The sequence below is a fragment of the Scyliorhinus canicula genome, chromosome 7 (assembly GCF_902713615.1).
Source record: "Scyliorhinus canicula chromosome 7, sScyCan1.1, whole genome shotgun sequence".
NCBI lineage: Eukaryota > Metazoa > Chordata > Chondrichthyes > Carcharhiniformes > Scyliorhinidae > Scyliorhinus > Scyliorhinus canicula.
Genome location: NC_052152.1, coordinates 202,354,590 through 202,368,361, shown reverse-complemented (window position 1 = coordinate 202,368,361; position 13,772 = coordinate 202,354,590). Strand labels below are relative to the sequence as shown.

The 13,772-nt window shown below is 48.0% G+C and overlaps 1 protein-coding gene across 1 annotated transcript in view; it reads right to left on the bottom strand.

The window, feature by feature from the left end:
- Positions 1 to 718: 718 nt before the first annotated feature.
- gdf5 (growth differentiation factor 5) overlaps positions 719 to 13,772 on the bottom strand; it is a 51,734-nt gene continuing 38,680 nt past the window's right edge. The window contains exon 2 of the mRNA XM_038803723.1: positions 719 to 3,067. Coding sequence (XP_038659651.1) covers positions 2,196 to 3,067 — 872 coding nt within the window. The 3' untranslated portion in view covers positions 719 to 2,195. The remainder of the gene's footprint in view (positions 3,068 to 13,772) is intronic.

Here is a 13,772-nt window from a genome sequence, read left to right as displayed (position 1 = left end):
TAGTGGACGTTTTTGAAGTAGTTGAGCCTAACCAAAACATTCCCTTTAGCATTCCCTACCTGATGGTGTCACTAGGTGCAGGGATACAAGACAAGACATGGCTCTGAAAGTGCCCTGCATTGGACAGATAGGAAGCAATGGCCAAGGCCAAAGCCACATCCAACAGGAAATATACTGGAGTGTGTTTCATATTTGTTTTGAGAGGAGAGTTCAGGCACAACAAGTGGACTAGGAACTTCCAGCTATCTACAGGGAGAACGTTTGATTGCCTCCACAGAGATGAGTGTCTAGTTGGCTATCAGAAAACTGACAAATGTGATTTGAACCCATTAGATACTGGGAGCCCTAATTGAGCAGCAAAGCAAGCAACATAAATGGCAATAAGATGTGCCGGTGCACAGCTGCGCTTCTGTGGGCCAAGGTATGGATGCATTCCAGTGAATAGTGAATCACGTCCCCCCCACCCCACTCTACCCCCATTCAGAGATTTGGCACTGCTGGCCTGTAAGCATATTCTAATTAATATTAAATGGATATATACTTCAAATCAATTGTATTGCTCTTTCCCACTGATCCTCACCTGAAGACAGCCCGATTGAGGAGTCAAAGTGACAGACTTTTCAAGGTTTTTTTTTGGCTTTTATATTTTCTCCCTTTTTATGTTTTGAATCACAATGTACATAGAGCATTGCCAAACTCAGAACTGGCTGATTTTCAGGCCTCTGGTTTTGTCACTTATCGGGTCTGATATTTACAGTGTAAATGAATGTTTTCTGAGTGAGTTTGATGATATAGTGCTCTGCAGGATTAGCAAAGTGGATGTGTGGTCTGCCTGCCTCTGTCTCTGAGTGTTTATCCCTCCCCCTTTTTCATCTCAGGGGAACATTTGAAAAAAAAAATTCTAACAGGACTAAGATTAGAAATCCATTTATTTGGAGTTGAAGCCTCTGGACCGTGTTGGTTTAAATAAGATCGCTCGTTTCCTGACAAAAGTTTGAAAGCTTCATGATTTATAATTTGACTTTAACAGGGAAGCAGCTGGTTAATGCATTGCTATTGACAAGAATTTGGCGACGGTTCTGATAGAACGAGATATTGAGCAGGTCTCGACTGCTACCTGCTGAACTTGGTCCCTCACACAACAAACGGAAGGTGAGAATATCAGACAGCAACATTGGGATCACATATTGGAGAGTGCAAGTAGTATGTGAATGGGTTAAGGGCCAATGTTTTCTGACAAGCCTTTTGCCCATCAACAGCATGGATTTGTGGAACTGTCACCTTTGGGTTAGTGCTGATGGCCTTGACAATCTGGAGAAGGTTCCCTGCAACATCACATGTTGTCCCACGCCCTGATGGGTCATAAGTGAATGATGCAATCAGGTTGCCCGCCAATACAGTGGAAGATGTTAGCATTGGCTCAATTTTTCTCTATGCATTTTCTCAATGGTACAGAAGACACCATGATGATATTCTGGGTAATGCCTGGATGTACAAAAGCAAATTACTGCAGATGCTGGAATCTGAAACCAAAGAGAAAATGCTGGGAAATCTCAGCAGGCCTGGCAGCATCTGTAGGGAGAGAAAAGAGCTAACGTGCCTGCATGTGTTGATCAAGAGATGATATTTCATGGGTCTGCTCTGAAATTAATGAATCGGCTCCAACATCAGCCGTTGAATGTAGAGCAAGGATTACAGTTTTCCCCAAGTTAGCGAAGAGAATCTTTCTGAAGCCACGTCTCGGCTTAATTACCCTCCTTGACCCCCTCAACCCATGCCCTTCCTGCCAGGAATACTCATCCCCTAGCACCGTCTCTGCTTCAGTTACGTGTGGCAGTGATGGGTGAGTGGGTTATGGTGGAAGCGTGAGCTACCTGCAGCATGGAATGTTTGAGTCATCAGTTGGATTCTTGGCGCCATGTCTCTGCCATGAGAGGGCATGTCATCCCGAGGAAAACACTGTGGAGCCAGTTTGATTGCTTGAGTTAATGTGGAGCTAATGCTGACTCTTACTTGGCTTTGACAGCAATTTAGTTTCTGCACCATTGAATATTCATGTTTATTTATTACCAAAGTCCTGTGGTGCATTTTCAGCCATTGACACCACCAGAAAGCCAACTGTACCTGCAACACTGAATATGGCACAAGTCCCATAGTTGTACCTATCACTGATTGCCCAGTAATTCGGTCCAATGCTACCTGCAACCACAGGACTCTACTACCATATCTTCATACTGTTTATACACCACATTATTAGCAGAGTCTATGTACAAAATACTAATGGGGCTTAGTTTTGTGGGTACACAACAACTAGGCGGAGTTGACTCTGGGTCCATGGAGTTCATCAATGTTTGGATAATGGCATGGTTTGTGGGTTCTAAGTGAGACCGAAGGGGAAAGTCACAAACCCCCTCACAATGATAAGCCTCATAGTCCAATGGAGCAATAATCCAGTCATCCCAGCCCATCTCCTTGAAGTTCACATGGAGAGGTCTTCTAGTGCACCTTGGCTTGGCCTTCTTGCCTTTCGCTTGGCGGGATGAGTGAGGGGCTCTTCTCTTCCTCCTCTGGTTGAACAGGAATTCATAAACAGTCTTGTCATCCTGCCCAGATCTGGCTTTGACTTTGTTGAAGAACAGGTCCCGTTTTTTGGTCCTGCCAGACACCAGCAGAAGAGCTTTCTCTTTGGTTTGGCGACCTGCTCTGCCGAAACCCAAGCTTCTTAAATCCACTGTCCTTCCCCTGTCCAAGGCCTCCAGTTCAAAGCAAAGTTGAGTCAACTGCTGCTCCTTTCTGGACATTTTGAAGAGCTTCCAAATGTTGAAGACTTCCCATTTGGGCGCATCCAAAACGTCAACAGAGCGAGAGTCAAGCACGATTGCTTTCTGTCTGTCCGCTGGGCACTTGGATATTCTGAGATTGTACACACTTCCTGGAAGCCTTGCCCTCCTCGGATCAAGTGGCCGGGTCCGCAGGATCCGTAGTTCTGCTCCCAATAAACCTTCCTTCTCCATAGCACTGATGTTGAAAATATACTTCTGTTTCCTCACATAAGTGTGGCGATCATCTGAGAAAAGAGAAAATGAATAAGATATTCAAAAGGAATTAATAACCAAGAACAAATATCATAAAGAATAAGAGATACTAAAGTCAGTAGTTATATAGGTTACGCTAATGGGCTAGTGAACCAAAGATAACAAAAGTGAGCTCAATTTCCACCAAGACATTTTGAGAAGTTGAATGCTTCAGTTTAAGAACACCTGGAAATTTAAAAAAACTATTAACCATCATTAAAGAAATTGGATAAATAATTGGGAAGGAAACTGGTTTGCTAGACTTTGGGGAAATGACCTTGCAGTGGGGCTAATTGAATAGTTTTATCAAAGAGCTGGCATTGGCTCGAGGGGCTGAATGGCATTCTTGTGTGTGCTGTATGATTCAGTGATCCATCCGAACACCACCCCTTTGTGAAGCCAAAGGAATGCATTTTAAATGTGTTCGTACCAAAATCCATGATGTAAAGGAGATCAGATATAGAGGGCCGGATTCTCCGCTCCCCTAGCCCTGTGTTTCTTGGCGGCGTGCCGTTTGCTGGTGACGGGATTCTCTACTCCTGTCGCTTGTCAATGGGATTTCCCATTGAAACCACCCCTCGCTGACGGCTCATGACCTACTCCAGAAACTTGATACCCGCATTGACACTTCCATGCAGCACTTGATGGAGTGCGGCAGAGTCAAAGGCACTTGCCTGAATTCTCTGGCTGTTGCGATTCAATTTTCCCGCTGGCTGGGCACTACTGCCAGCTGGATTCCCGGCGGAGTGGGGTAGTAGCAATGGGAAATCCCATTGGGAAGGGTCGGGAGTGCAGAATCCCGCTGGAAGTGAACGCCGCACCTCCAAGAAACACCCGGCAGGGGTAGCGGAGAATCCAGCCCACTAACTTTGGAATGGGTGTGAACGTTTCCATGACGCAATTCGGAGAGCAGGAATTTCTCTTTGCTGCACCAGCAGATAGTCTGTCATTATTTCCCTGAGATCTTGGCGTATGCAAATTGGTTGCCGCTTCTTCCTAAATGACAACAGAGGCTACATTTCAGAAGTACTTAGTTGTCTGTAAAGTGTTTCAGGACGTGTGGAGCATGTATAAGCTGCCTTGGGAATGTGAGTCTTTCAATTCGAGACCTTTTAACGCTTAAGAAATAAACATCTAAAAGGCAAAAAATGACATCTATAATTCACATGAAAGCTTTTTTGGGTCTGTTCCTATCTCTGACCACCAACACTGGCACTGCCTTATCAAGCGGCTCATGAATAAAATATGTAGGAGAGCAAAGCAAAGAGAAACAGCACTGAGGAGAAACAGAGGAGAAAAAAGGCAGTGAAAAGTCTCGAATAATGACTCAAGACAGAGGTCAGAGCACTATATATTGCCCCCCCCCCCCCCAATCAACATCTGCAAAGCTACTCTAAGAGTTTTGATGCGAAGAAATTATTACACAGCCGTGTGTTTATGAATAAACTTGACTTAAAACACAAGGGCATGGGGGCTGTTTAGCACACTGGGCTAAATCGCTGGCTTTGAAAGCAGACCAAGGCAGGCCAGCCGGACGGTTTGATTCCCGTAACAGCCTCCCCGAACAGGTGCCGGAATGTGGCGACTAGCGGCTTTTCACAGTAACTTAATTTGAAGCCTACTTGTGACAATAAGCGATTCTCATTTCATTTCATTTTCAATATGGATGGTTTGCACAAACACGTGAACACATGAACACAAGAATTAGGAGCAGAAGCAGACCATTCGGCCCCTCAAACCTGCTCCGCCATTCAATAAGATCATGGCTGATCTGATTGCGGCCACAACCCCACATCCCTGTCAACTCTTGACTCCCTTGACAGATCAAAATCTGTCCAATTCATCCTTGAACGTTTTCTATGGCTGGTCCCTCAACCTCCATGCAGGGAAGACAATTCAACAGACTAACGACCCGCCGGGAGAAATAAATTCTCCTCTTCTCAGCCTTAAATGGCGACTCCTAATATTTAAACTATTCCTCCTGGGTCTAACCTCCCTGATGAGGAGAAAGATCCGCTCAACTTTCACCCTGTCAAATTCCACGAGGATCTTATGGGCGCGATCGAACGGTCTTGTCGCACCCGACTCGCTGACACGATGAGCCCAAAATATGCGATGATGGGAACATCTCCTGAGATCTAATGACATCTCGCCAGATGCTACGATCCGGATCTTGCCCTCGCTGGAGATAATCCAGATTTACATATTTAAATGAACAGTTAGGCTCACTTAGATATGTCGGCCCCCGATGCTCCCGAGGCTTGGGAATGCGCTCCCACTCCTGGGATAACTCGCCCTGGCACTGTCATCAGGCGTAAAGGCACCTAGGGGTCTCACAAGCTTCGGAGGCCCCTGGTTGATCGGGCTCGTGGGCAGGGTGCCAGCAGCACTGCCAGGCTACCAGGGGAACTGCCAGGGTGCCAGGTTAGCAGTGCCAAGGTGCACAGGTTGCCCACGCCAAGGATTGGGCCCAGGGGTTTCCTTATGAGGCGTGTTAAGGGGAGGCTCGAGGACCCCTTATCAGGTAAGTTGGGATGTTGGGAGGGTCCAGAGGCTGTGGTGGGGATGCTGAGGGGTATCTTCACCAGATATTGTGTCGAACAAATATTGCCAAATAGCAGCCAAATGTCTTCTCTTGATGCTCATCCCTGCAGCCCATTCGAAGCTGCCACAGCCAAGCTCTCATTAGAAACACTGACAATGACAATATTCAAGTTGAACTGACCCTATGGCATAGTCAGCAGTAGCACAGTCAGACATCATTATAATAATCCTGATAACAATCCCATCACACAGGGAAATCCTATCTAGTGTGTCCATCCAGACAGACCAACAGTACAATTAACGCACACGACTGTGTACTCTGCCAGTAGATGTCGCTACCACCATAGAACCATAGAAATGAAATGGCACAGAAGGGGGCCGTTCAGCCCACCTTGTCCATGCCGACCCAAAAACTCCCAGGTGCCCTTTCTAATCCCATCTTCCTGCACGCAGCCCAAAGAGCAACAGTTTACAGCACTTTGGATGCAGATACAGGTACTTTTTAAAGTGTTTAGGGTTTCTGCCTCCACCACCAACTCAGGCAGTGAAATCCAGACTCCCACTACCCTCTGGGTAAAATGATTCTCCCTCATGTCCCTTTTAATCCTTCTGCCACTTATCTTGAATCTATGACCCCAGGTTTCTGAACTCATTTCCAAGGGAAACAAGGGCGGGATTCTCCAATCCCGCGGCAGAGTGTCCATGACATCGTACACGCCGTCGCGTTTTACGACGGCGTGAACGGGCCGCTCCCAGTACTAATTCTGGCCCCTAGAGGGGGCCAGCACGGCGCTGGAGCGGTTCACGGCGCTCCAGCTGCCGATCCAGGGGTTAACTGTGCGCCGTGGGATCCGCACTTGTGCAGTTACTCCGACGCCATTGAGGACATGTTGAGTGGCCTCCTTCAACGCGCCGGCTCCAACGCAACAAGGCGCAGGGCTACAGGGGCCGGTGCGTAGGAAAGGAGGCCCCCAGCGACAGAGGCCGGCTCGCGAATCAGTGGGCCCCGATCATGGGCCAGGCCACATTGGAGCCCCCCCCCCCCGTCCCGGGGTCGGACCCCCCCCCTCCCACCCACAGGGCACCACCCGACCCTTTCACGCTGAGGTCATGCTGGCCTAGAGCAGGTTAGAACGACGCTGGCGGGACTCTGCTCTTTTCTTACGGCAGCTCGGCCCATCCGGGCCAACCACGCCGGCGGCAATGACGCCGATTTAATCGGGTGCCTGCGTCGAGGCGGCATGGCCCGTTCGCGGGGATTCTCTGGCCCGGCCCAGAGATGGGAGAATCCCGCCCCAAGTTCCTCCTGTCTACTCCACCTCTACCCCTCCCATTTTGTAAACTTCTATCATGTCGCCCGTCAGCCTTCTCTGTTCCAAGGAAAACAGTGCTGCAATTCTCCAGACCTGGCAACATTCTTGTAAACCTCCTCTGCACTCTCTCCAGAGAAATTACATCCTTCCTGTAATGTGCTGACCAGAACTGCCCACAATACTCCAGCCATGGTCCCACCAGTGTCTTATACAGTTCTATCATTATACCCCTACTTTTGTATTCTATACCTTTGCCAATGAAAGAGAGCATTCCATGTGCCTCCGCTACGACCTTATCTACCTGTATTGCTACCTTTAGCGACCTGTGCACTTGCACGACAAGTGGCCGGATTCTCCGCCCCGCTGCGCCACATTTCTGCCTCACCCCAGCGGCAGGGTGCTCCGCTACGCCGGCCGGTCAATGGGGTGGGTTCCCATTGTGGGGCAGCCCCATGCTGTCAAAACGGAGAATCCCGCTGGCGGAGAATCCCGCCCAAGATCTCTCATTTCATCTGCCCCTTTCAGCATATTCCCGTTTATTGTGTATTCCCCTTTACTGCTCGACCTCCCTAAATGCATTATCTCACACTCATCAGAGTTGAGTTTCACCCTTCCCATTCCAGCTACCCATCTATATCATTTTGGAGCTTACAGCTATCCTCCACACCACCCACTACACGGCCAATTTGTGTGTTGTCTGAGACTTCCCCAATCGTGGCCCCCCACATTCAAGTCCAATTCATTGACATATAAAACAAGCAGCAGGGGTCCCACCACTTGTGGAAAACCACTTTATACAGCTTTCCATTCGCAAGGCAGCCATCAACCATTCCCTTTGTTTCCTGTTGCTAAGCCAACTTTCAGTAACAACCAGTAAAATTGAGGTATTTCAAATAATTAAAGAGAGGACCTATTTCTTCTGTGGGAGGGGATTCCAGAACAAGATTGGATATATGACCTTAAAATTAAAGTTTGACCATTAAGTGCGTCAGTTAGCACATCCTTCACACCAACGTTGTGCAATTTGAGTGAGATATAGTTCTTGCGGCTAAAAGGATAACGGATATGGGGAGGAAGGCGGGATCAGGGTATTGAACTTGATGATCAGCCATGATCATAATGAATGGCAGAGCAGGCTCGAAGGGCTGAATGGCCTCCTCCTGTTTCTATTTTCTAAGTTCAGTGGAAATCGGTAATTTCTCCTCTAAAGTGCTGTTGAAGATATTTTAATGCAATCTTGGGATGTGGGCACCTCTAGCTCGGCCAACATTTATTTCCCATCCCTATTTACCCTTGGGAAGGTGGTGCTGAGCTGCCTTCAGGAACAACTGCAGTTGCACGGTGGCACAGTGGTTAGCACTACTGCCTCACGGAGCCGATGACCTGGGTTCGAATCACGGCCCTGGGTCACTGTCCGTGTGGAGTTTGTACATTCTCCCCGTGTCTGTGTGGGTTTCACCCCCACAACCCAAAGATGTGGAGGGTAGGTAGATTGGCCACGCTAAATTGCCCCTTAATTGGAAAAATAAAAGAATTGGGTACTCTAAATTTATTCTTAGAAATGAACCACTGCAGTCCATGTGGCTAGGTATATCCACTGTGCTGCTAGGGAGGGAATTCCAGGATTTCGACCCAGTGGCATTGAAGGAATGGCCATATATTACCAAGTCGGGAAGGTGAATGGTTCAGAGGGGAGTTTCCAGGTGGTACAGTTCCCACGTGTCTACTACCCTTGCCCTTCTAGATGGTAGTGGTCGCGGGTTTGGAAAAGTGCTGCCTAAGGAACGTTGGTGAGTTCTTGCAGGGCATCTTGTAGATGGTACACACGGCTGTGTCAATGTTGGAGAGAGTGAATGTTTGTGAATGGGGTGCCAATCAAGCGAGCTGACTTGCCCTGGATGGTGTTGAGCTTCGTGAGTGTGTTGGAACTGGACCCATCCAGGCAAGTGGAGAGTATTCCATCTCACTCCTGACTTGTGACTTGTAGGTTGGTAGGCTTGGAGGAGTCACTCTCCACAGAATTCACGGCCTCTGACCTGCTCTTGCAGCCACACAGGTTTTATGGCTGGTCATGATCAGTAGATGGTCAATGGTAACCCCCAGGGTGTTGAAAGTGGGGGATTCAGCGATGGCAATGCCATTGAATGCCAAGGGGCGATGATTAGCTCCTCTCTTCTTGGAGATGGTCATTGCCTAGCACTTGTGTGGCATGAATGTAACTCGCCACTTATCAACCCAAGCCTGAATATTTTCCAGGTCTTGCTGAATATGGACTGCTTCAGTATATGAGAAGTCACAAGTGGTGCTGAACATTGTGCAGTCATCCGCGAATATTCCCACTTCTGACCTTATGATGGAGGGAAGGTCATTACTGAAGCAGCTGAAGATGTTCAGTCCAAGGATACTAGCCTGAGGAACTCATGTTGCAATGCCCTGAGTCCAGCTCTTTTGTCCTTGTTTGAACCAAGGCTATAATGAGGCCAGGAAGTGAGTGGTCCAGGAGGAACCCAAACTGAGCGCCAATGAGCAGGTTATTGCTGAGTAAGGGCCATCAGATAGCACTGTTGACGACTCCTTGCATCACTTTGCTGATGATTGAGATTAGACTGATGGAGCGGTAATCGGCCGGGTTGGATTTGTGCTGCTTCTTTCGAGCAAGACACACCTGTTCAAGATTCCACATTTCTGGGTATATGCCAGTTTTGTATTTGTTCTGGAACAGATTGGCTAGTGGCGCAACTAGTTCTGGAACACAAGTCTTGTGTACTATTTGCAGAATATTGTCAGAGTCCATGGCCTTTGCAGTATTCAGTGCCTTCTTATTATTACTGCCTGGAAAAGGCCTTCGGGTTTTAAAATCCCAGGAATGCCTACCAAATTTTTAAAAACATTACTTCCATTTTCTGGTCTTTTATGGCTTCACTGCCTCTCAGCTTCTCCAGCCCGGGGGTGTCCAGGTACAAGATCTGATGCTTCTCTGTGATCTTTACCAGGGAGAGATAAGCAGGAACGTGAGACCAAAGCCCCATTTATCCCCCCTCACATCCATGGCTGCCTCTACTTGGTGTAGAATCATAGAATCACATAAGCATGGAAGGAGGCCATGGAACGAGCTGCTCTTTTCCTTAAAGATTCTGTGATTCTAGGAGGGCCTGCACGTTCACTCATTTAATCAGCTCGCACTCCTGCCAAAAAACATGTCCTCTGGAGTACAGTCACAAAGGATTAGCCCAAAGGGTACAGTATCGGCATTGATAAACGCTCCTTCCTCAGTATCGGCTTTGAGTTCTTTGAGCTGCATTCCCTGAACAACAATGGTTGGAAACGTAAATGTGGGCGGCACCGTGGCTCAGGGGTTAGCACTGCTGCCTCACAGAGACCCGGGTTCAATTCCGGCCTTGGGTGATTGTGTGGAGTTTGCACGTTCCCCCCCCCGTGTCTGTGTGGGCTTCCTCCCACAGTCCAAAGATGTGCAGGTTAGGTGGATTGGCCATGCTGAAGTGTACCTTAGTGTCCAAGGAGATGTAGGTTTGCTGGGGTTATGGGGTTAGGATGTGGGGGTGGGCCTGGTTAGGGTGCTCTTTAAGGGGGACGGTGCAGACTCGATGGGCCAAATGGTCTCCCTCTGCACTGTAGGAATTCTATGGTCATAAGCTGTAAACGTTAAGTGTGAAGTTGTCACTTTATCATGTTGTCCTCCCTTGAATTAATCAGTGCTGAGTTATTAGGGAATCTGTATTGTGCATCTAGGTGAAATGATGCTCAGTGGTTTGATTTTTGCAGGAAGCTATCGCTCCCTGTGGTGTTGTGTTATATTTTACCTTCTAATTGAAAAGACTCCGTTCACTAGTAAAACAAGCTGATGTTCGTTTGACACAAAACTGCAGTCAGACCTTGGTAACAAGGCTGCAATTCTCAGGGGTGACATCAGGCAGTCTTGGCTGGAAACCACTGGCTTGTTTGTTTGTTTCGTATTGTCATACGCATATTTCTTCCCTTTGGGGAATAGTGGGGAAGGGTTAGAGGGGTTAGCAAGCTGATTACCAATCTGTTGAACAAGGTCATGAACACTGATTTTGTGGCCAACTCGTCCTGGAGTGGGACTTAAACCTGGAGCTCCCGAACTCACAGGCCGGCCCGCAACCTACGACCTCTGACCCACTGGCTGTGAAAATACCATTGATGCAATCTGCACACATTCCATCATTCTGGAATAATAGATGAGTGCGAGAGAATCAGACAGGCCATACCACAGTCTGAAGATGTCACCAACCACAGGAACAAACCATGGGAACAATCTCGACTACATCGCACTGTGTGGGCCCATTAACTGAGCGTTGACACCAGGCCAGTTTTTGTTTTCTGCTCTTTGGATTTTCCTGCTCCCCCCAAAATGTCCCCATTAAGACATTGACCACATGTGGTAAACCACAACTCATACAATCATCTGTTACCATGGGAATACCAGGCATTTATTGTGGTTGCGCAATTACTTCTGTTTCCTTCACTGGCAGCACAGTGTTCGTGGTAGGGCATGGATTCTGAAACTATTCAGACATTCATCTCCAATATCGGGCTCTCTTGTTCAATTCAGCAAGTCAACCTCGTCATCACGCTTCCTCAGCTCTCGTCCTCACTGTTTTAAGGTTGAATGAGTCACTGAAACCTAACATTCTTTCCCAGAACCTCAAAATTGTGGATTTCTGCCCTTCATTTAACTCCTGTCTCTGATGAGCTACAGCTTTGGCAGCAACTTAATCAATGCTTTTTGCATTACCTCAGCTTCTCCCTGACTGTTTTCAGTCTTCGTGTTGTCCTGTGCTGTGTCTTGACCTTTCACCCCAGTTTCCCAATGCAATAATATGTTCCTTTGAAATCTGACACAGTTTTGCGGGAATGCAGGAAAGGTCATTCAGTCCCATCAGCCTTTTCTGCTTTTCAGTTCGACCATGGTTGATTTGTATTTTAACAATGTCTCCCCACTTTGGTTGCATTGCCCTGAATACCCTTACCCAACAAAAAATCTATCAATCTCGGTTCTGTCATTTCCAATTGTCTCCCAGCGATCCTGGGGGTTGGGGCAACACGGTGGCACAGTGGTTAGCATTGCTGCCTCATGGCGCTGAGGTCCCAGGTTCGATCCCGGCTCTGGGTCACTGTCCGTGTGGAGTTTGCACATTCTCCCCATGTCTGCATGGGTTTCACCCCCACAACCCAAAGATGTGCAGGGTAGGTGGATTGGCCACGCTAAATTGCCCCTTGGAAAAAAATGAATTGGGTACTCTAAATTTATATTTTTTAAAAACATCCTGAGGGTTCCCATTGACCAGAAACTGAGCTGGACCAGCTATATTAATACCGTGGCTGCCAGAGCAGGTCAGAGGCCAGGAATCCTGCGGTGAGTGACTCACCTCCTGACTCCCCCAAAGCCTGCCCACTACCTACAAGGCACAAGTCAAGGGTGTGATGGAATACTCTCCACTTGCCTGGATGAGCGCAGCTCCAACAACACTCAAGAGGCCCAGCACCATCCAGGACAAGGCAACCCTGCCTTGATTGCTCCCCTTTCCACAAACATTCACTTCCTCCAACATTGACGCGGTCATGTGTACCATCGACGAGATGCACTGCAGAAACTTGCCAATGTTCCCGAGACAGCACTTTTCCAAATTCATGACCACCACCATCTAGAAGAACAAGGCCAGCATTTACATGGAAACATGACCACTTGGAAATTTCCCTCTGAGCCATTCACTATTCGAACTTGGAAACATATCACCGTTTCTTCACTGTCGCTGGGTGAAAATCCTGGAATTTCCTCCCTGACAGCAGAGAAGGTGTAACTACACTACATGGACTGCAGTGGTTTAAGAAGGCAGCTCGCTACCACCTTCTCGAGAGCAACTAGGAATGGGTAATAAATGCTGGCGGAGAGAAAAGCATTAAAAAAGCTTCAACAGCAGCTTGGAGGAGGAAGTACAGGTTTCCACTGAGCTTTGTGTGAAGGAAATGCTAACTGATGCCTTTGATGGTCAAACGTTAAGTTTAAGGTGATACATCCCATCTTGCTCTGGAATACCCCACCAGAATAAATAGGTCCTCTCTTTAATTATTTTAAATACCCCAATTTTACTGCTTGTTACTGAATGTGTTGGTGACATCTACAGGCTGAGTACACAGTCGTGTGCGTTAATTGTACTGATGGTCTGGATGGACACACTAGATTGGAATTTCCTGTGTGATGGGATTGTTATCAGAATTATTGCAATGATGTCTGACTGTGCTACTGCTGACTATACCATAGGGTCAGTTCAACTTGAATATTGCCATAGTCAGTGCTTCGAATGAGAGCTTGGCTGTGGCAGCATCGAATGGGCTGTGGGGATGGGCATCAAGAGAAGACATTTGGCTGCTATTTGGCAATCTTTGTTCGACACAATATCCGGCGGAGACGTCCTCTTTAATTGACAAAAGTTCCATGATGGATAAATGAAAGTGAGCAGTAGGTCACCCCCATGCCAATTGAGTGCAGGGCCAGCCTCAGAATGTTTAAAGGCCCTCCCAGGTCAGGCAAGGTAAGAGAAAAAAATCATGGCCGGGATCTTTCGAGCCTCCGCACCGAAATCGCGCTCGGCGCTGGGACGGAGAATGGGACGTCAGACCCGCAATCTGGTCCGACGCCTTCCCGCGATTCTCCGTGGGCCAGGCAATCACCGCCAGCCACGGTCAATGCAGCGCCGGTCGTGGGCCATTGAAAGAGGCCCCCGCGGCGATTCTCCGCTGGCAACTGGCCGAGTTCCCGCCAGCGTGGTTCTAACATGGTTCCACCTGGCGTGTGCCC